A 22294-nucleotide genomic window follows, 5' to 3' on the forward strand; every position below is an offset into this window, starting at 1 on the left:
CCGGCCCCGCCGCCAGCCGAGACCGGCGTGGCGCTCGCCGCTGCCGATGGCCGGGGGGGGAGGTATGACACTGGTTTTGGGGACTCTTCCGGGAGAGCCGGATGGGGTGTGAAAGTACTGGGACCCCCAGAATGGGGACAGTGGAGAGGGGCCATACCGAAGCTTGAGGACCCGTAACAGTCTGGAAGGGGAGGAAGAATGGAGAGGAGGGGGCCCGGTGAGGAGGGATCCTGAAAAGGAGGGAGTCTCGGGACCCGCCGGGACCCTGAAGTGGGGAACCTGGAGAGGGGAAACCCCTGGAAGCCTAGAGGGGAGGGAGGAGCCTGAAAGGGGAAAGCATGGAGGGCGGGGGACCCCCAGGAGTCTGGAGAGGGTGATCGCCTTTTAGCCCTGAGAGAGAAGGAAAGAGCCTGGAGAGATGAGGAGCCCTTGAATCCCCGGGAATGCTGAAAAGGGAATCCTGGAGACCGGGGGCCCCCAGGGGCCTAGAGAGCGGGGACCCTGGAGAGGGGTGGTTATGATCAGCCTCTGAATATTTATAGTGGTGTTTATCTATCTATCTATCTATCTATCTATCTATCTATCTATCTATCTATCTATCTATCTATCTATCTATCTTTATGCATATTTGTTTTGAGAACTCCCCAGTTTGGATGCAATGGAAAGGAGGTGGGCAACCATTTTGGTTATTATTATCTACAGAAATGCAACAATATAAAAGCATAGAAATAACATGTTAGAAAACATTTAAGGAAAAGAAAGAAAGAGAAAGAAAGGATAAGAGTAGAAAGGTGTAAGCTTCTGTGTATCCAGACATGGGACTTGATTGTTGCAATTTTGATGTCAGTTGGTTGAAACGGTGGTCACTGTCTTGATTTCATTGGGTGATGCCCATGAAACACAGACTTCACTGAGTTAATATACACTTGGGGTTGTGCAGGAAGGTCCATGTCCTTCCCCGGGAAGGGGGAGTTTGCACGGTCTGTTACAAAACTGTGGTTTATTGCAACACTGGATCATATGCAGTCCTCTGGTGGAAGGCTCCAGAAGTGAGTCTGGGGCACTTCAGAGATCTTTGATGGTTTATGACATCTGTTAACACAGGGCAGCTGTCTCTCAGTCATTGTAGTTGAGCTAATTATGCCCCATCAGAAGGGATGAAAACCTTCACCCCTCTGAATGTCCCAGTATGTCCTTCAGAGAGGGGGGAGTTTTTACAACTGAGCCAGTTGTGTTAAGGATGAAATTGCCCTGCTCAAAAGCACTGCCCCACCGCCCTGGATCAGCTGCCTATAGGATTTTTCCCTTATTTGGCTCAAAGCCCAGCTTGTTGCTAAACCAAGGTTGATTTGTTGTGGTCATCCTCTGGGGCTCAGACCCTCTGCACCTGAGCTGTTCCCTGGCACATAATCAGCAAAGCTCCCCTGCTTTTACAAATGGCCAGTTGTTCGAGCCATTAAGCCCAGTACATTCTAGTCTCTCACAGTGAGACCTTCAGAGCCACTAACAGCTCGGAGTGGAGGAACCCCTGGGACCCCCAGCAGCCCAGAGAGCAGGGAGCCCTGGGATTCTGAAATGGTGAGCCTACAGAGGGGGGGACCCCCAACAGCCTGGAGACGGGGGGTGGGGGGGGGCATGGAAAGGGGGGAGCCCCAGGACCCCTGTCATGATCCACTGGTAGGGGAGTGATGTTTGTTATAAATTCCCATCAAGCTAAAGGAAGACCCAGATACATCTTGTGTTTTGTTGTTCCCAACACTTCCATGAATTCTCTGCTCCTGCCACAAACTCATCCAAGGCACTGGCTTACAAGTGTGTGGAGCAGCACATCTCCACAATGTCCCAAATCCCACCACAGTTCATGTGGAGAAGGAGAGGTGTACTTTGCCCAGGCACAGCCAGGGAAGGAAGCAAAGAAAATTTCCAGTGCTTCAATCCTGTGTTGGTGCTGCCATGTGGATGGGCTGGAGCTGGGCAGAGAAAAAACAGAAAGAGAGGGGAGAGAGAAGAATAAAGAGAGGCAGGGAAAATAGAGAAAAAAGTGAGGGGGCCTGATCTGCTCCCTTTTCCAGTTTACCTGGTGCAGCCTCTTGTGTAAACCAGACTTTGGGTGGGTTTTGTTCCTGTGGGCATAGGTGTTCTCCAGTGGGTGAGACGGGGGGCTGAGCACAAGTTTTGGGGCAGAGCAGGAAGTTCCAGGAATCACAGAGTAGGCTGAGTTGGAAGGGACCCATCAGGATCACCAAGTCTAAGTCTGAGACTTGCACAGAACACTCCAACAATCCCACCATAGGCTGACAGCATTGTTCAAATGCTCCTTGAGCTGAGACAGGTTTGGAGCTGTGACCACTTCCCTGGGCAGCTTGTTCCAGTGCCTAATCAGCTGGGGTAAAAACATTTTCCTGATACCTCACGTAAACCTCCCTGACTCAGCTCCAGCTGTTTCCTTGAGACCTGCCACTGATCACTAGAGTGGAGAGGTTGGTGCCTGCTCCTGTGCTGCCCCTCGGGAGGATGTTGAAGAGCTCAATGAGGTCTCCTCTCAGTCTCTTCTTCTCCAGCTGAACAAATAAAGTGACCTCAGTTGCTCCTCATAAAGCTTCCTCTCCAGACCTTTCCCATCCTTGTGGCCTCCTTTGGATGCTCTCCAGTGGCAAAATGTCTTTTTTGTATTTTCATGCCCAAAACTGCCCCCAGGACTCAAGGTAAGGCTGCCCCAGTGCAAAGCAGAGGACAATCCCCTCCCTAGCCAGGCTGGCAATGCTAGGCCTGATGACCCCGGGACATGGATGGCCCTCCTGGCTGCCAGGCACTGCTGATTTAGGTCCAACTGGACATTGACCAGGACCTCCAAGTCCCTTCTCACAGCTGCTCTCCAGCATCTCATTCCCCAGTCCATACACATAACCAGGGGCACCCCGTCTCAGGTGCAGAATCCTGCACTTGCCCTTGTTAAACTTAACACGGTTGGTGATTGCCTACATCTCTGATTTGTCAAGGCTTTTTCCAGGGCCTCTTTGCCCTTGCAGAAATTGATAGATCCTCCCAATTTAGTGTTGTTGACAAACTTTCTTAGTATTCGAGTCCTGCCTCCAAGTCATTTATGAAGATGTTGAAGAGAACTGGGCTGATGATGGATCCCTGTGGAACCCCACCAGTGACTGATGCCAGCCTGATTTCACCTGTCACTGTTACCCTTTGTGCCCAACACCTAACACAGTTACTGAGCTGTGGGCTGGACAGTTTGTTCAGAAGGGTCCTGGGAGAGACAGTATCAAAACCTTTGCTGAAGTCAAAAAAACATTCCATCTCCTGGCTTTCCTGGGTCAACCACATGGGTTGCCCTGTCTTAGAAGAAAATCTGGTTCAACAAGCAGGACTTTCACCTCATGAAGCTCTGCTGGCTGTGGCCAATAACTGTGGTGTCTTCCCAGTATTTTTCAATACCTTCCAGAGTAATCTTTTCTGTTGCATCATTGGATACTGAAGGGACTCTGACAGGCCTGTAGTTTCCAGAGTCTTCCTTCTTGCCCTTCTTGAAAATTGGGACAGCATTTGCGAGCTTCCCGTCAGCTGGGACCTCTCGGGTATCCCAGGACTACTCAAAAATCATCAAGAGAGGCTTTGCAATGACATCATCAGCTCTTTGAGTATTCTTGTATGAATCCCATCAGACTCCATAGATTTGTAGGGATCCAGCTGGATCAGCAGATCCCATGCAAGTTCAGGGTCAACTTGTAGTTGATCATTCTTGATCTCCTTCACTGAGATTCCTTTGGTCTGTCATCTGTGTTGAAGACAGTGGCAAAGAGTGTATTAAAACATATCTGCCTTGTGCATGTCCCTGTTTGTGAGGTGACTGTCCTAATCCTGGAATGGGTCAATGTTATTTCTACGCTTTGTTTTCCCATTAATATATTTGGAAAAACTTTTTATTGTTCCCCACATTTCTGGCAGCTTCATTTCAAACTGAGCTTTGGCCACACAAATTTTCTCCCTACAATGTTGAGCAGCATCTCTATATTCTTCCTGTGTGAACCTGACCTTTCTTCCACTGGGCACAGACTTCCTTTTATCCTTATATCCAAGGGGAAATGCCTGTTCAGCCATGCCAGTTTTCTACCCTGCCTGCTTGACTGCCAGCATTTAGGAATTGCTGCTCCTGTGCCCTTAGAAGGTGATGCAGTGACGGGCTCCAGCACCTGCAGCCAGGGTACTCATTTGATCCCTGAATAGCCTTGAGGTCTGCTCTCATGGCCTGAGTTGAAGTTTTGCTGGCACTTTACCTCCTGTCAACAGAGATTTAAACTTGATTGCTCTGTGGTCTCTGTGGCTAAGATGGCCACCAGTCTCTATTTAGCTCATGAGATCTCTCTGTTGAGAAGCAGCAGATCTCGGAGAGCATCTTTCCTTGGAAGTGTCCCTTAGTTCCTCAGAGAATAACTCTTCACTATCCTGGGCCTGGCTGGGTGGTCTGTAGTAGACTCCCACAGTGACATCTGCATTATTTGTTTGCCCCTTTATTCTCACCCACTCTCAACTGTGCTGTTGCCAGCTGTGAGCTCCAGACATTCCAGGCCTTCCATTACATCCAGTGGCACCCCACACCTCTCCTGCCCTGGTTACCCTTCTGAAAGAGCCTTTAACCATCCAATGGGGCACTCCTATAACAGAGTTGTCTCATCACACCAGGTTTCACTTATGCCAGTGATGTCAAATCTCTGGCAGTGGGCCAGAGCTTCCAGCTCATTTTTTTTGTTACTCATGCTGCCTGTGCATTATTGTAGAAACGTTTCAGGTGTGGTACATTGTAGCAGGATTGAGGGATCCTATCAGTGCTCCTTTCCTCAAGCTTTGGCACTCCATCCTATTGCTCTTCACTGGTGAGCCTGATTTTGTCCCTTTCCCTCTTAAAGGTAAATCCCATCAGGTATCAGTAGGCCAGGTGAATAGATCATCCCATAGTCAAATAACCCAATTTTTTTCTAATTGCATCAGCCTTGGACCCATGCTTTGATGTGCTGGATCTTTTTATTCCTGTCAATATTATTCCCTGTTACCAGTGGGACCAATGAAATCACTACCTGTGCTCCTGATCCTGCACCCAATTATCTCAAGGCTTTGAAATCTCTTTTGATTTCCCTTGGACTTCTCTTTATTACTTTGTCACTACCAGCCTGAAAAACCAATAGCAGGTAGTAATCAGAGGGCCTTAATAGACTGGAGAGTTTTCTAGTAATGTCCCTTACCCAAGCCCCTGGGAGACTGCAGACTTCCCTGTGAGTTGGCTCCTGTCTGCAAATCAGGCCCTCCGTTCTCCTCAGAAAGGAGAATAGTATCCTATTAAACTTCCCTTCTTTTCCTCTTTCAGAGGAGATTGTGATGCCGGGTGCAGGCGCTGTTGCTTTAGGAGGCTCCTCTATCCCAGAAGCACCTTCACCCACCTTATCAGTTGTCTGGCTGTTGAGTTCCAGGGCCTCTTACTTGTTGTAGAAGGTACCTGTCCTACTTGTCAGGTTTTCAGAAGGAACCTCCCTCCTGGTAGCTGAAATTACTCTCTTCCAGCCTTCATCTTCAACAGACCCTTGACCTTACAGGGTTCCGAGTCTCCACAACAACAAAGGTTCAAGTCTCTGAGAATCTGGAGATTGGAGTGTCTCTGAAAATAACTGGTCAAAGTTGGGATTCTTGTGTTTAGTGTCTGTTTAGGATTGGAGTGTTTTGTACTCATTTTGTCAATGCTATGCGGATCTTCAGGACTGTGCTGAGGATCCCGTCTGAGCAGGGACAGCACAAAGCCATGTGCTTCCCTAACCTGTCTGGTCTCCCTGTTATCAGCACTTCCTCGTTTACCTGAACCCCCCCCTTCACCTCCTCCCCACTGTTACATCTGGTGGTGTCAGTTCTGTACTCAGTGGTGCCTCCAGCACTGAAGCCCCTCATCTACAGCCTGAGGAACCAAGAGCTGAAGAAATTAGGAGTGGATGCATTTGAGCAGCCACAGCCTGCCTGTTGTCCTCTGTCAGTGACTCCCTGTGCATGTCATGACAGATGAGTCTGTCTTTCCTTATTTACACGTTACATATTTTTCTTCTCCACTTGTGCTGTTGTTGCCAGGCCTTGTGGGGCAGGGCCAGCGCCTGTGCAAGGCATTGAAAACAGGCAAGTGGCCCAGAGAGGAGGCTGCTCTGTGCCCTTGGGGGCATGGACAGAGCAGGGAGGGGGCCCAGGACATTTGTCAGCGCCAGCCTCTGTCCCCAGCCCTTGGCAGCCCTGGCTGCTGAGCCCAGCTTTGCCCTGGGCTGAGTTTGGCTGTGGTCCAGCTCCATCCTCCTGCGGGGCTCAGGGCCTGTTCCCGGCCATGGCCAGCCCTGGCTGCCTCTCTGCTGGCCCAGAGGCCGGCAGAGCCCGGGGCAGGGCTGTCTGTGCAGGCCCACAGGTGCCACGGGCTCTGCAGGAGCTGGCAGAGGCTGCCCAGCAGGGAGGCCATGGGGCACAGAGCCCCAAGGCTGCTGTGGGCAGCACGGCACAGGGGCCCTTCCCAGCCACAATGCTCCTGGCCTGGGCTGGGCCTGCATAGGGGCTGTGCCGCCATGGCTGGGCCTGCATAGGGGCTGTGCCGCCATGGCTGGGCCTGTACAGGGGCTGTGCCGCCATGGCTGGGCCTACACAGGGGCTGGGCCGCCATGGCTGGGCCTGTACAGGGGCTGGGCCGCCATGGCTGGGCCTGTACAGGGGCTGGGCCACCATGGCTGGGCCTGCACAGAGCTCTGGGGACACGGGAAGGAAGCAGGGGTGTGATGGCACGGGACAGGTCACAAATGGGAGCCGTGAAGACATTGGGTAACAGCGAGGCCAGCAACAGACAGGGAATTTCTGTGCATTGTTTGTGCTGTGCAGGGCTGATCAGAACAGGGAGGGGGATTTAATACCAGCAAACACTGATACTGATGTTGAGGGATAAAATGGCTTCTTTGCCTGAGTCTTTGCTGGAAAAGTCTCTCAGATCTCTGCATTCAGTGAAGGGCTTCAAGGAAAGAAAAGCAAATATTGTCAGGAACCTGGGGGGAAGGTAAGGTTAAGAGCAGAAGATTTGGCAAGGAAGAAAAAAATAAGAAAAAGTACTATTTTCACTCAAAGATGACCTTGCAGCTGAAAGATGCTAATATTCGCTGGGAGAAATTTCACATATTGTGATTGCTTTGGGTTGTTTTCTGTCTGCTTTGAGAAGTGGAATTTCTGCAGAAGATAACAGAATGTTGTAAAAAAGTCCTAAAATGCATTTTTCACAGGCCTTAGGCCTCCTGGTAAGAGGGAAGAGAGATAAGAAGCTCGGAGATTGCAAAAGCACACACCTGTGATTTGATGGGCCCTGTGGTGTGTTATGGCAGGGGAACAGGCTTGGCATGTGTTCTTTTTACCCCTGTTAAGATGGAATAAGCTTAGAACTGTATATGTCCCCTTTTCCTAGTGTGGCAATAGAATAAATCTACTCTTTACGCTTCAGCTGTGGATTTTGGCTGTCTTGGTTACCTGCATATATTCAGTTCACACACTCACAAAATTCATGAAAGAAGGACAAATGCCAGTATCAGCCCCTGCAGTGGCACTGTCTGGAGCTGCCTAGCTGGGAGTATGCTTGTGGGAAAGGACTTTGTGGACAGGGAGCTGGAGGCTGCCATGTGCCCTGGCAGCAAGGAAGGCCAGGAGCACCCTGGACTGTGTGACCAGGAGATTAAGGATATGGATTATCCAGATTTTTGTGCCTTGGTTTTGGTTCCTCAACACAGGAAAGATGTCTGTAAGCCTGAGCAGGTTTAGTGAAGGGCCTCCAAGGTGGGGCTGGAGCACCTTGCCTGTTAGGAGGCTGTGGAAGCTGGACTTGGATAAGATCCAGCCACACCCACATTCCCTTCTGAGAAGTTTAGAAAGCCAGGAGGTCCTGGGTAGGCTTTGGGGGTGTTGGGGATCCTTTCTGTACTTTATATCTCAAAAGAAGCTTCTCTAATAAACTTTGTTTGAAGCTCCCACTCTGCCCACAATGAGGGGAGCACTGCAGGGGGGATTGGGTCACTGGGGACCAGTGATGAACACTGTGAGCACTGGGAGCACTTGGAACTCTGTCATGTCCCCCAGTTGCCTCAGTTCAGCTTCCTACTTTCTGTGGGGGCTGTTTGGATCCCTGTGGTTGTAGGGTATGCCTACAAGCAGCAAGGGTTTGATTGACAGCTGGCATTTATTGGGGAGAGGAAAATGGAGTGGGGTTTGCTGAGGGAGCTGGGGGGTAGATGCTGGAGATCTCCAGGTGTGGGGTTGCTGGGGTTGTCCAAGTGCAGGATGCTGGGTGACAAGGGTGTTGGGGATGGCCATGTAAGCGATGCTGAGTGTATGGGATGTCCAGATGCTGGTGGTTCTGTCTCTTGAGGGTGCCCAGGGGCAGGGTGCTGGGAGTGCTGGTGGTGGTGGGCGGGTGCAGCTCCTGTGCTCAGATGGAGATGCTGTTCTCCGTCTCCAGTGGGTTCAGGTAGTTGTATCTCAGCTCAGCCAGGTGGTTCCTCTCCTCAATCTGGTCCCGGATCTCCTCCAGCCGCCCTTGGAAGGCCCGAATGAGCCGCCGGGGTTCCGCCTCTGTGAACCACTCCTCCGGGTACTGTCCCAGGAGCCTCTGGAGGGAGACAGCAACATGGACCCCTCAGCTTCAACCCCTTGGTGCTATTTGGGGGTTTTCCGGCACCCTGGTAGGTGTGGAGAAATGGTGGCTGTCCCCCAAGCTTGGTGACACCAAAGGTTGTGACATCCATCTTGTGGGCTGTTGCAGTTCCCCAAGCCCACAGAACTGTTTGCAGGGGGCACATGGGGACTGTGGGGCCAGACTCACCCTGTCCTTGAGTTGGGAGCTGAGGAGAATGAGCGCAACCAGGATGTTAGCAGTGGTGGCCACCTCAGGAATGGTGTCGAGGAAGTGCTGGAGGAAGGCCCGGCCCTTCTCGCTGGGTGGTGGGTGGTGCATGGAGGACGGGGCGTTGGGGACGAAGGCCCCCAGATCATACTGCAGGGGGAAAGATGCAGAGAACATCCCCCCAAAACAGCAGTGGGATGGGTGGGGACATACTCCCAAAACAGTGAGGGAACAGGTGGGAACATTCTTTGACACAGAGAGGGGGCAGATGGGAACATCTCAGCATGGCAAGGCAGAAGGATGGGGACATCCTACTGGCATGGGGACCCATTGGATAGGGACATAGGATGAGGACATCCTTCCAACATGGAGATAGGATGGGTGGGGACATCCTTCTGGCATGGGGACCCATTGGATGGGGACATAGGATGAGGACATCCTTCCAACATGTAGATAGGTTGGATAGGGACATCCTTCTGGCATGTAGAGGTGTGACATAGACATTGGTTCAGGATGGGGACATCCTTCCTGCATACAGAGGAGTGGGAGGGGGACATGTCCCCAGCATGGCTCGAGGACGCCTGAGGATATCCTTTGGGTCCCTGGCCCATGTCCCACCTGCCCATTGTTGACAGCCGCGTGCTGCGCCGAGCAGGTGAACATCACCATGGTGAGGAACTTGATGAGCTCCACCACTGTCTGCAGCGACGAGGGAATACCTGGATGGGGATGGGTCAGCCAAAAGCCTCAGGGACCTGCCTGTTCCCTGCCTCCCCTGGGGACATCCTGTGGCAGCCACAGGTGTGCTACCTGAGGAGGTCCTGCCCAAGAAACCATTGGTGAAGATGTCCATCACCCAGGCCTGCAGCTCGGTGTCCCCGCTCACCGCTGCATCCCCACCATAGTAGAATGTCACAATGCCGGTGACAAAGCTGCCGTAGGGACGAGGTGATTGTGAGATCCTGGGGCATGCCAGGACCACCCTCCACCCCCTGAAACCAGTCTCACCTCTCAATGGCTTCCCAGAGGCTCATCCCATCATCTCGGTAGTGGTAGTTGGGGACATGGGACATGCCACGGTGGCGGATGTCATCGGGGAGGCACAGGGACGTGTAGGTCACCTGCTCCAGGCCTCGCTGCACCACCAGCAGCAGCCCCTCATAGGTCACCCCTGAACCCTGGGAGGAGGGCCACCCATGGTTGGGGAGGGCAGGAGGTGCCAGGCTTCAGTGTCGCCCAGTGCTCCTCGTATACCCTAGTACCCCATACTGGTCCCAGGGTACAGGTACTCCAAGTACACACCCAGTGCCCCTAGTACTCCAATATACCACAGTGCTCTCCAGTGTCCTCCACACCATGTTCTCTAATGTCTCCCAGGTCTCTCATGCTTCCCAGTGCCCCCTAGTGCCTCCAGTACACTACAGTGCTCCCCAGCAATCTCAGTACACCCAGTGTTGCCAGTACATGCCAGTACTCTACATGGGTCCCGGTAGCACCCCAGTACCACCCAGTGTTTCCAGTAGACCCCAGGGTTCCCAGGAGACCCCAGTGCCCCCAGTAGAATCCAGTACCTCCAGGAGACTCCAGGAGGCACCGCTAAGACTCCAGTGCCCTCCAGTGTCCCAGTGGACTTCAGTAGACCCCCAGTGTCCCCAGTACACCCCTGTGCCTCCCAACACCCCAGAGCATTCAGTGCCCCAGCAGAGCCCAGTGGTCTCAGTCCCCAGGGCTTACCTTGTCAATGAGGCCACCCTGGTTTATGAGGACACTGCGGGCCAAGGTGTTGATGTGCAGTGTGAAGTGGAAGTGGGGCATGAGGAGCTGAGGGAGGAATAAACACCTGGCAGGTGACCACGGACCCCTTCATGAAGGTGGGAGACAGTCAGGTGGGGTATAACTACCCTCAGATCTGGGGAGGGGGAGCAGCAGGCGGCCCTGAGGCCCTTACCTTGAAGAGGGGGTGACAGGTGGGCAGGTGGCGCAGCGTGGCGATGGCAAAGACCTCCCCAAACAGGTGGGTCCTCAGCAGGTGGGTGAGGAGCTGGTGGCTGTAGAAGTCGGCGTTGCGCACCCAGGTCTTGGCCAACAGCCAGTCCCACTCATCATCACTCGGCAGGAAGATGGGGCTGTGGGGTCCTGGTGTTTGGCTGAGCTGTGGGACACCGCACGGTGGTGTAGAACCATTGCCACCCTCCTGATAGCAGGATTTAGAGTGGGACCCGTACCTGGATAGCGATGGGGCGCAGGAGCCCATCGGTGCCTTGGTGAAGCAGGCAGAGCAGGGCGGCTACGTACTGCTGGCGCCCGTGAATGGTGTCACTTGGGATGTCCTCCAGCACCTTGTAGTCCAAAATGAAAATCCGACCTTCTTGCAGCTCCTTGCCCAGGTCAGTGCCGCCTCTCAGTGAGCCAGCGACCATCTCTGGTGTCACTGGGAATTTGAGCGGCAGTGTGGTACAGCGATGGATGATGATGGGGTTGTTGCCATTGAGGAACTGGTAACCGAAGAAGTCATCCTCTTGCCAGTGCTTGGCCACATACTCAGGGACTAAGGCGATGGTCAGACATCAGCACCCACTTACCAATCTCCAGGCACCTTGAGTGATGCAGGGGCAAGGGCAGGGGACAACACAAAAGGCACTCACCAATGTCCCTGCCCTGTGTCCGAGAGAAGATGGTGCGCATCTCATCCAGGCTGTTCCAGGAGCTGCGTCTCAGTAGGAACCCTGACAGAAAGTGGGAGGCCCCTCTACAGGGCAGAGGGGGGACCTCAGCACACTTCTTGCCTTCTCTGCCCCTTTCCCTGCCATCACCCAGGTCCTCCATGGCCTCAGGGCACTGCTTACTGGAAGATGAGGAAACCAGTGAAGTTGTTGGCCCTGATGCGGGAGAACTGGATGTTGGAGTCCAGCTCGAAGATGGAGTCCACGTTGAGGCAACGGGGCCAGCCCTGGGCAAAGTTCTTCCACCTGAGCAGGGGGGAGAAAATGGGAGCAGACATCAGCATCACTGCTGACCAGCCCACCTGGCCAAAGCAGGCCTTGTCCCCATGTCCCTGCTGTCACCGGTAAGCCTCCTGCCGTGCTGCCAGCTCCCGATGACGATGTTCCTTGAGGATCTGCAGCTTGTCATCCACCAGCTTCTTCCCTAGAAAGAAAGGGATTGTCAGAAGTCGGACCTCCGGCCATCAGAGGAGGATGGGGGCAGGGTGGGTCCTACCTGAGCCCTCTCGCACCTCCACCGTGGTGACTCCCTCCAGCCACTGGTAGCAGGGGAAACGATACAGGGTGCCGTTGGGGGCTGTCACCCGGACATCCTTGCAGAACCAGGCATCCTCCAGGAAGAGCCGCCACTTATGCAGGCGGATGAGGACAATGGGGCCCAAGTCCTGCCCACAGTGCACAGACAGGCTCTTCTCCTGGAGAGGAGGAAATGGCTTCTGGGGGAATGGGTAGATGCCCTGTGGTAGCACCAGGGGCACCAGCAGAGAAGGGGCTCAGAGCATCCCCACTTGCTTCCATTGCCTCCAGGATCCTTATCCTCCATCATCCCCTCAAAGTCCTTTTCCTCCATCTTCCCAGAACACCGTTCCTCCATTCCCCCCTGAACCACTACCCACCATCCTCCCCAGATTTTTTTCCTCCAGACCCTGGAACCCCTTTCCTCCATCTCCCTCAAATCCCTTCTCACCATCCCCTTGTATCCCCAGGCAGTCCCTGCAGCCCCTCATGTCCCCAGAACAGCTCTACCAACCCTCATGTCCCCAGGACAGCTCTACCACCCCTTGTGCCTTTTGTCCCTATCCCCATGCCCACCTTCCCTGGAAGGAAAAAGAAGGAGACGGTGGTCTGGCGGCTCTCGCCATAGCTGCCCACCAGGGTGATAGAGATGGAGTTGTTGGTCCCAGCTTCCACCATGTCACCTGTTGCCACTGTCACCTTGTAGGTGGCCATGACAAGCTGCAGTGATGTCCTGGAGATGCCGTCAGAGAAGAGTGAGGGGCTGTGGGGTGCAAGCCTGCTGTTTTGGATGATTTGTGTGTCGCAACCCCTATGGCTGTTGTGTGAGCGGGTGATGGGTTCTTCCTCCTCAGGGAGGTGTTATCAGATCACCGCTACTGTCCAGCATCAAGTACATCTGATCTCAACTGATGTGGCCATGGGGACATTACCCAAGCGATAGCCCTGGGGGTGGCCACAGGGACATTACCCAAGAAATGGCCTTGAGGATGGCCGCAGGGACATTACCCAAGCGATGACCCTGTGGGTGGCTGGGGGGACATTACCCAAGCGATGGCCCTGTGGGTGGCTGGGGGGACATTACCCAAGCGATGGCCCTGTGGGTAGCTGTGGGGACATTACCCAAGTGATGGCCCCAGGGGTGACCATGGGCACATTACTCAAGAAACCATCCCATGTTCCTGGCTATGGGAACATGACACAAGCAATGGCCCCGGGGGTGGTTTGAGCCAAAGAAGGGGCATTCACTGTGGGCCAGGAGCTTCACGTGCCCCCACCCAGGGTCTCCTCTGTCAAGAACATCCCCAGCTGCCATTGGCAAGCAGGAAACAGCGGTGCCAATCGCGGGCCCAGAGGCGGCTCTGGGGGCCAGGCCGCAGCGTAGCAGCTCCATCGGTGGTTCCAGCACTGGGTCTGGGGACACTCCTCAGAGGTGGTGAGGGGTGAGTGGGACCCCTGGCACTGGAACACCCCTGAACTGGAATTCCTGGGAATTGGAACTGCTATTGTCTGAAACCGTGACCCCCATGAGCCCCACATTCCTGTGCATCAAGACCCCCCCTGCACCCCATTGCCTGGCCCTGGCATCACTCTCTGTCCTCTTTCCTAGCCATCCCACCTCTCCCAGCCCCCAGCCTCTTCCTTTCCCTTGAACCTGGCACCCTGTGCCCATTCCTGCCTTTCCCAGTCCCCAAACCCTCCTTTCCTCAACACCGGTGATGCCCTGAACCCTTTTTCCCGGAGATCTTGCCTCTCCCCACCCTTATCCCCACCTTTCCTTACCATGGGAACCCCCCAAACTGCAATTCCCAGCACTGGGAAACTTAAACTGCAATTCAAGAGCACCAAGATGGCCTGATCCACCATTCCATGCACAGAATGACCCCGAACCCCCTTTTCCAGCCACCCTGTCTCTCCAGCCTCCAGACCCTCCTTTTCCTTTGTCCTTGGACCCCCTGCACCCCCATTCCTGCCTTTCTCATTTCTTAATACTGGGGACATCATGATCCGCTAGTACAAGTGGGGGTTGTGGTGGTTCCTTACCTGATCTCAGAGTGCAAAAAATAACACAGAGGGGATTTCATAACTATGTATAGGTTTGATGAGGGGTTCAGCAAGTAATTTATGTGTTATTGTAACATCATCACCTCGTGTTACCATAAAGGGAGGGAAAACATTATTTTTGTCATCCAACACTAGTGTTATCATGGTTTATCAGGTCTTCACGTCCATCGGAGTTCTTCTGTGAAAAGGTAAACGCAACAGAATCTGCCACCAAGAGGCGCAAAATTGAAATGATGCAATTATCCAGCATGTATTTATCCAGTGCTCTTTCCCCAGAGCACCAGGGGCTACCCATGCAAATTTATTCAGAGAAGTTTTTAGCAAAAGTGGTACTTGCCGTATAGTAAGGGAGGTCCACCAGAACAGGTTGTCCAGGGTAATGTGCTGGATTATTAGGATCATTTGGTACACAGCATAGGAGTCAGTGTAGATACAGACAAGGGAGTTATTCTGTACCTCATGTTGGAAAACACTCCAAAGAGCTATCAGCTCCCCAACCTGAGCATTGCCTTCTCCCTTGGTAATAATTTCTTCACCAGAGGAAATGTGGAGGGCTGCTGCCCTGTATCTCCACACCTTCCCCTCTGGTTTAGCAGAGACATCAGGGAACCAAGAATGTGCTAATTGTTCAGGGGAGAAAGGAGGGGCTATTTTAATTACAGAGGCAGGTTTATTTTGGCTGTTACCCAAGCTCTCAGTTTCTTGTATCACTAAATTTTTTATTGTTATTGAGAAAATGTTACAGTAATGTTCTAACTGAGGCCCTCTGGGCCACCCCATCAGGTGGGAGGGTCCCCAGTAGTGACTGTCTTAATAACTTTGAAAAGGGCCTCTCAAGACAATTGGTTGTTGACGTGCAATTTTTTCCACTTCTATGAGAGCTAAGCTAACCACAAACAATCCCTTTTCCCAGACAGTGTATCTTTTCTCAGCATCTTTGAAACCACAGGAATAGAAACCAACAGGCCTCGTCGGACCCTCAAGACCCTGCTGCCATAGGTGTACTGACAGCCCTGACGAGGCAAAACCCCATTCCACCTGAGAGGGATCTGTGGGATGGACAGGATCCAGTGCTTGGTGAGCTGTTGCTTCAAAAATCAGCAATTGCAATGCTTCCTCCTGAGAAGGAGTCCAATCTCATTTCATCCCTTTGCCTGAGAGCCCACCTTAATTTCAAATTTATAGCAATTCAGAGAGAGGGGGTTTACATTTTCCATTTCAGGGAAAGCTTCTGCCTTCCTTAGCAGACACCTGTCTTTTCAAACCAAGACAGGAACTTATAATTAAATTTATAATTAGCTGTATAGTCAAGTATGTTAAAATATAGTTCTTGCTTCACCACAAGAGGACTTTGCTTCTTTGCTACCATAAACAAGACTTTGCGTATTTGTTTAAAACTGATAAGCAAGAAAAAACTGGATCTGTAGTTTGGACTATGGCCAGAAGCCTTGGAAAACAACCAGCTGCCCAGAGAGCATGTGCAAAGACCAGGTTCATCCAAAGCGCACCCGAGGAAGACTGCTTTTACCCCATTGACTTCATCTGATGACCCCCGCCCAAGACCACCAGAAGACAGTACTTAAGCACAGAGCGATAAGAAGCTGATTACCATACAGAGAGGAGGGGGGGAAGGCTCGAATAGGCTATGAATATGTATAGGTGATGTTGATATCTATGAGCTTATGGATAGATAACAGAGTCTGCTCTGTTTGGATAAGCACGCTTGGTGAAAATATTCTGTGAAAATATTCCCCATGTGTCCAGCGCTGTAATACACATACCTGCTTCACAACTATTATTAGTTGTGGAGCTCTTATTCCACATGTCAGTAGGGTGGGGGGGAGGGGGGAAAGGCTGTGTTGGAAAGTGTGTGTTGGAAAAACCTCTGGCCAGAGGCACAGTGACCGCCCACACTACACTGTGCAGAGAAGCCCAGCTGAGGTTTGCAGGGTGGAGAGACCTGTAATCACTGTGAAGAGGTGTGCAGGGGGTCCCTGGTGTGAAGGAAATGAGGTCCAAGAAAGGTAGGATCTGGCAGATCTTTGCATGTTTCAAAGGAAAGAGGATTTGCCCCTTGAATGTGGTGCAAATACAGGTTTCCACAAGTTTCAGGGGCATGCTCATTGTCCTGGCACAAATCTCTGCACAAGATGTAGCTGAGAAGCTTTCTGTTTGGATTCAGATGATGAGAGAGGCTGAACGTGGTGGTACGTAGTGCTTAGAAGGAAAGTGCATGGCCCAGGCCAGAGAATAGATGAGGATTCTCCTTGGTGAGAATGAAAACGCGACAGTTCCAGAAGGCAAAGAACGAGGGCACAAAGCACAGAGCTGGTATGCACAGCGTACTGTCTGCCAGAGGAACGCGGCTGCCACTTGCTTGCCTGCCAAATTCACGTTGGCAGTCGTAAGGGAGAAGTTCAAATATAAAGCTTGTTCAAAGACAAGCGCTCTCCTGGCTTGGCTCCATTCGTGTTAGGAGCAGTTCAGGGAAGAGCTCCACTGTGGATCCTGGCTCTTGGAGGCTGACAGAAGGCAATCCTGCATGTAGCAGGGAAGGAAGAGGAATCATTGCATTGTTGGCTATGCAATTTGTAGGCTGAAAAAGAAAAGGCAATTGCAGCAAGGCCTCTTTCTTTTGAGACTTTTTCTGTGCAATCAGCCACTCAACGTGTAACTCACACCCACTGAACTGCATCCACCTCCCTGGAGATATGCACTTTCCCTTAAGCTCTATGTACCATCTCTGTACCTCTCACTGTCACAGATTCAAAACCCCTTCAAAATGTACAGCAGCTGCTTGCAAAGTAAAAGTCCCAGAACGAAAAGCCAGTGCTGGCTTTCATAGTCCCTTTGCAGTCTGTAAACTACACAAAATGCACTGGTGATTTTGCACTTTACTTTTCAGTTATATGTATAGCATCAGCACATTCTCTCAAAGTGGCAGAGTCCATTATTACAGTGAAACGTTTCCAGCTGCAGTTACTACTGAGAGATGTCCCAGGACAGAGCATTTTCTGCACTTCCCTCTTCCCTGGGAAACCTGATATTCAAGCGCAATCACTTTCATACACCTTCAGTGTTCTTGAGTTCAAGCAGCTAGAGGTCACAGAGAAGGAAGGAAATGTCAGGGCAGATGAAAGAAGCGATTTTTCCTAGCAGCATTTAAATTGCGCACAACACACTTGGGACCATGTACCTCCTTTTAACATATATGGACGTCTTACACTCCTGCAGTTTTGTTGCCAACTTTTGGCAGCTGCTCCCATCAAATAGACTGTAGAAGACAAAGCCATTGCTAGGCTGCCCCTTCCCCTAGCCTCACGTAAGCCACATCAAACTCACAGGTGCACTCTGTATGTCCATTCTTTGCTGTGTCTACTGTCATTATCTGTGGATCTCATGACCTAAAGATAAGGGCAGTAGTTTTCTCATAGGGCTGGAAGAGGAAGACATAGCAGCACAAGCTGCTCTTGTTGAACTTCCGACTTGACAACTGCTAATGTGAATTTGGCAGACGTGCTGCTCTGGCAGCCAGTACGCTGCGCACACCATCCCGGTGCTCTGCAGCCTCGTTGTTCACCTTTTGGAACCTGTCTTGCTTTCATTCTCACCAAGGCAAGTCCTCATCTATTCTTGCATGGAACACTCTGCCAGCAGGAAAGCACTCCTAAGCATTGCTTCTGCCAAAACTGACCTGGGCCATGCACTTTATGTACCACCACATTCAGCCTCTCTCATTCTCTGAATACAAATAGAAAGCTTCTCGGCTACATCTTGTGCAGAGAATTGTACCAGGACAATGAGCTTGCCTGGAGCTTACCCCTGAAACTTAGGGAAACCTGTATTTGCACCTCATTCAAGGGGCAATCCTCTTTCTTTTACAATGTGCAAAGTGCTGTCCGATCTCCGTGCTCTCTGCACGGTCCTTCTTAGCTTGAAGTACTACCGCACGCATTACAGCCTCACAAGGACTAAAGCTTCAGAGAGACATGAGAGACACAGAAAAATGTGCTGGGACAAAGCCATGTTCTTCCTGTCCCCTTCTCGTTGCTCAGATTATGGTGCTGTGTCAAATGTCTTGGACATAGAACAACTAATCCAGCAATTCCTTCTCTGCCAGCACATTTCACTGAATGAAAGCTCCATGGACAGTTTGGACTTGGCAAAACAAAAAGGATATGAGTGTACCTAAAGCTGAGGAGAAACCCTGTGTAGCACACTGTAGGTGCCTGCAGTACACAAAGGGAGAAGTGGCAAAGCTGAATGCCATCACTGGGCTTCAGTCCTGTCCGGATCACATAAGGTGAAGAATGATGTGGCAGAGCACTGGGCTTGTTTGCACAGTGAACAGAATTGCAAAAGTCCAGCAACAGCTCATTCTCAATTTGAATCTGCTGAAAATGCTCTTGTTGCTTGAAAAGTAACATGAAGCTGTTAGACTTTATCACAAAATGTGGAGATTAGCTCTTTTTTACACTCTCAGTGTTGCAGAGTCTATGATAATCAAGTCCATAGATCACCTAGAAGCACATGTCAAAACAGAAGGTGTTCTTTACATACCCCTTCTCCAAGCAGCCCTGAAACAGTGCACAACACACTGCATCTCTGTACTTTCTTTCTCAGATAGCTATGCCATCACATTTTCCACTCTCACGGCTCCGTTGCCAGCTGTCAGCAGATGCTGTTACAGAAAAAAGCTCTGTAAGTCAAAACAAGTGCTGGGCTGCACCATCTGCTTGCCGCAGGTAAGTCACATCAAACTCACCGGTGCACTGGGTCCTTCTCCACTGCAACTACCATTGTGTTGTCTGGATCTTAGAGCCTAGATGAAAGCATAGTTGTTTCCACAGAGGGCTGAAAGGAAAATTGATAGCAGCAAGAAGAGCTGTCCTTAAGATTCTTGCTTAAGACTGTGACGTGAATTCAGCAGGCAAGAAAGTAGCAGCCACCAGCTTTTTGCAAGTCTTTACACTACATGGGGGAGCTGGACTCGAGCAACTGGGACACATGATGGGGTGTCCCCTGCTTCCAGTGCCTCCTCCTGGTGCTTCCAGTGCCTCACCTCAGTGCTCCCACTTCTCTTCAGAGCTCCCTGTAGGATTCCCTGGTTCCCCTTCCTGCCCCCAGTTCCAACCAGTGCTCCCAGCTGACTCTCAGTTCACTCCTGGTGGACTCAGTGTTGCTCTCTGCAGACCATCCCTGTCTCACCCCAGTGCTTCCAGTGCCATCCCTGTGTCACTCCCAAACTGTCCCAGTGCTCCCAGGGTCACACCCTGGCTCCCTCCACATCTTTTCAATCTCTCTTGAGTCTTTGGCTCACCCCAAACTGACTCCAGCTCTTTCAGATTCAAGGCCAGAGCAAAGGGGAATGTCTGTGGAAGATACAGAACCCCTGTCAGCACCTAAATTCCCAATGTTTCACCTACTGTCCCAAGGAAACACCTAAACCCATCTTTTCCCACCTAAACCCAGCTTTTCCCACAACCAACTCTGGGAAATCATGTCTGCTAATGACCTGAGATCCTGGACATGGCACCAAAGTAGGGACACAAAACTTCCTGCAGAGCCTAACCTCCAAATCCTGTAGCTGCTTTGGCCGTTCCCAACCTGGAGACAACCCAAGACCACCTGGAGCACAGAGATGGGGCACAAGAACACCCCAAGACCCTCAGACCCCCTGGGGGGGGGATGGGGAGTACAGGCACCAAGGTTCTCCAGGCCTGGAGGTGATGAAGAGGTGCCTGCAGTGGCCCCTCAACCCTGATGGAATCCCCCCAGGTTCAAGCCCCCACATGGCCCTCCCTGAATTTTCTTGACCAGTGTTTATTGATTGGGCTTTTCCTAGTTTTCCTTTGTTTCCAGGAAAGGTTTCTCCAGGGTGATTAATAACCCACCCCTGTGTTATGACTTCAGAATTCATCCAGATGTGTCACAAATGACCTCCACTCTCACCCACCCCTGTGTTATGACTTCAGAATTCATCCAGATGTGTCACAAATTACCTCCACTTCTTTCAGATAGGAAAAAGATGCCACCTTTGCTCTGCTCTGGTCTGTCCCCACAGGGAGGACTTCAGTGTCTGTACCGAGGGCTGTGCAGCCACTTTGGAGTGGAGCAGGGGCTGAGGTGAGTGGGTGTGGAGCGGAGATCTTCCCACCTTCGAAGAACTTGCTCTGCCCATCCCAAACAAACACTTTAGTAGTTTTGACCCACTTAACCCTTTCTCCAGTCTCCTACACCATTCAGCATCAGCCACTGCCAGAAAATCTTGCTTGCCATCTTCAATGGCTGCAGCTTTAAATGAGAAAGTTCAGCACGGCAAAAGTTCAGAGTGCTGAAGACAGCAGGTATTTCCAGGCTGTGTGTTCCTTACTTTGTCTAAAAGGCTTTTGGTATCTGGATGTTTAGACGCTTTTTTAGACATTGAGTTGCATTTACCATCTGAAGATGTAAAAATCTTCATCTCCACAGCACACCCATAGGCCATATTTATCCCACTCAGCTAATCCCAGACCAATTCCTGCCCTCTGCCTGAAGCCCCCAGTCCCAGTCCAGTTTAGGCTGCTCTAATTCAGCACTGTCAGTCCCACACTGATAGACTGAAGTGCCTGCAGTCCATTTCATGAGGCTCAAAACTAACAGGAAGTTCTCAGCTTTAATTTTCAGCTGGCTTAGCCCTGAAGCAGGTCACCAGAGTCATCTAAATCCCCAGAAATTTCCCAAGGAAGGACAAATTGCCCAGCCAAGGCTGTGCCAGTGGTGCTGAAGTGGTGACTTCCACTGTCCCAAGAGCAGCCCTGGGACTGCAGCCTGAGATCCCTGAGGAGCCACATTTCCTCAGGAGCAGCCTGATGGATGTTTAAAACTTTAGCAATTCAGATGGACAGTTCTTTCCTGTGCCTCCATGATAGCCTTCAAAAAGGAACAAACCCACTGATTTCAGGACATTAAAGATCCCTGCAGGAGCAACTCAACACAAGCTCCCTGATGTGTCCCCGGTAATTCCCTTGCTGTTGTCAACAAAGCTTTAGGACTGCACCCAGAGCCCCTGTGTTCATGGCAGGTGAGCTCAGCTCAGCTGGTAGTGAGACTGTGTATGGTGGGTCTTAGGCTCTCATTCTGGCAGCCCAGTGCTGTGGTGGCTCGTGATCGGTCACAGTGGCCACAGACTCAGCTGCTTGCCCACAGGTCTGTGTTGTCCCAGGATTCACAACAAAATCTCTTTTTCCCACCCTGTCAGAGAGAGCAAAGTCCCAGCACTTGCTGCAAGGTTCAAGTCTCCATGCCTAGGATTTGTGCCAGGGACAAGGGGACACTCAGCCTCCCCCAGGCAGCACCTCCTGCTCTGTTAAACATCACAGCCGATGCCAGTTTGGGGCTGGAGCAGCAGCAAGTTCAGGCTGAGGAGAAAGTTTCCATTGGAGTCCTTGAACTTCACACCGGTTCTCCCAGTAACACCCAGAAGGTCATGGTTTGGTTACCTGTTAAAGAACCATTAGCACCTGGTGGGTTTGATGCCTTAGGATTTTAGCTTGTATATTTTTCATTTATTTGTGAACCTGCAATTCTTTAGTGTGTAACTCTGAATTCCACACAGAGTGTTAGAGCTGCTGCTTTTCCATTTTGGTTAGACACAATAATTCCTCTCTAGGCTGGGGAATCAAGGACACCCCACCGTCTCAGGCCCCGAGAGATGTAAACAAGAGTGAGTTGGGAGGGGAGCAAACTTGGGGTAAATCACTTCATTACCTGAAACCATAATTGGAAGATTAACCCCCAATATGCAAATGGACCAAACTTATAAAAGTGTGAAAACCCGTGACCCGCTGTCCATTTTTGGCTGTAGCCCCTTGGGGGTCTTCATCTGCCTGAAATGTACCTGAAGGCCCTTCAATAAATCCAACTGCTCTTTCTTCCCTTAATTTTGTCTGGCCTCTGTTTTTAGGTAGCCCTGGAAAAGGCATCAGGTTAATACAATGCTAATTTTAAAAAACCCATTGGTCTATGGAACCGCACAATACTTATTCTGTAGGAAAAAGAACTGGAAAGCAACCAGCCCAGTTGTGGCAACTTTTAGCAGTTCAGGTATAAC

The 22294-nt window shown here is 51.4% G+C and overlaps 1 protein-coding gene and 1 long non-coding RNA gene across 3 annotated transcripts in view; one reads left to right on the forward strand and one right to left on the reverse strand.

The window, feature by feature from the left end:
• Window positions 1-15998, forward strand: LOC127060554 (uncharacterized). The gene is made up of 3 exons (XR_007779760.1): window positions 1-62; window positions 8588-8738; window positions 15116-15998. It is a non-coding gene; the product is annotated as an uncharacterized LOC127060554 (long non-coding RNA).
• Window positions 8218-22294, reverse strand: part of LOC103824640 (hydroperoxide isomerase ALOXE3-like) — a 20055-nt gene continuing 5978 nt past the window's right edge. Inside the window, exons 4-18 of one of the 2 annotated variants that reach the window (XM_050983981.1) lie at window positions 18968-19056; window positions 18763-18883; window positions 12715-14380; window positions 12119-12317; window positions 11965-12046; window positions 11746-11868; window positions 11545-11648; window positions 11125-11447; window positions 10848-11051; window positions 10634-10720; window positions 9908-10077; window positions 9710-9831; window positions 9518-9618; window positions 8879-9049; window positions 8218-8665 (exon numbers count right to left, since the gene is read on the reverse strand). In XM_050983981.1, the coding sequence (XP_050839938.1) occupies window positions 8486-8665; window positions 8879-9049; window positions 9518-9618; window positions 9710-9831; window positions 9908-10077; window positions 10634-10720; window positions 10848-11051; window positions 11125-11447; window positions 11545-11648; window positions 11746-11868; window positions 11965-12046; window positions 12119-12317; window positions 12715-12852 (2004 nt within the window). In that variant the 5' untranslated portion in view covers window positions 12853-14380; window positions 18763-18883; window positions 18968-19056 and the 3' untranslated portion in view covers window positions 8218-8485. Of the gene's footprint in view, window positions 8666-8878; window positions 9050-9517; window positions 9619-9709; window positions 9832-9907; window positions 10078-10633; window positions 10721-10847; window positions 11052-11124; window positions 11448-11544; window positions 11649-11745; window positions 11869-11964; window positions 12047-12118; window positions 12318-12714; window positions 14381-18762; window positions 18898-18967; window positions 19057-22294 lie in introns of those variants that run through there. The other variant, XM_030229970.2, reaches the window with a different exon arrangement.

Source organism: Serinus canaria, chromosome 25 (genome assembly GCF_022539315.1).
Source record: "Serinus canaria isolate serCan28SL12 chromosome 25, serCan2020, whole genome shotgun sequence".
Lineage (NCBI taxonomy): Eukaryota > Metazoa > Chordata > Aves > Passeriformes > Fringillidae > Serinus > Serinus canaria.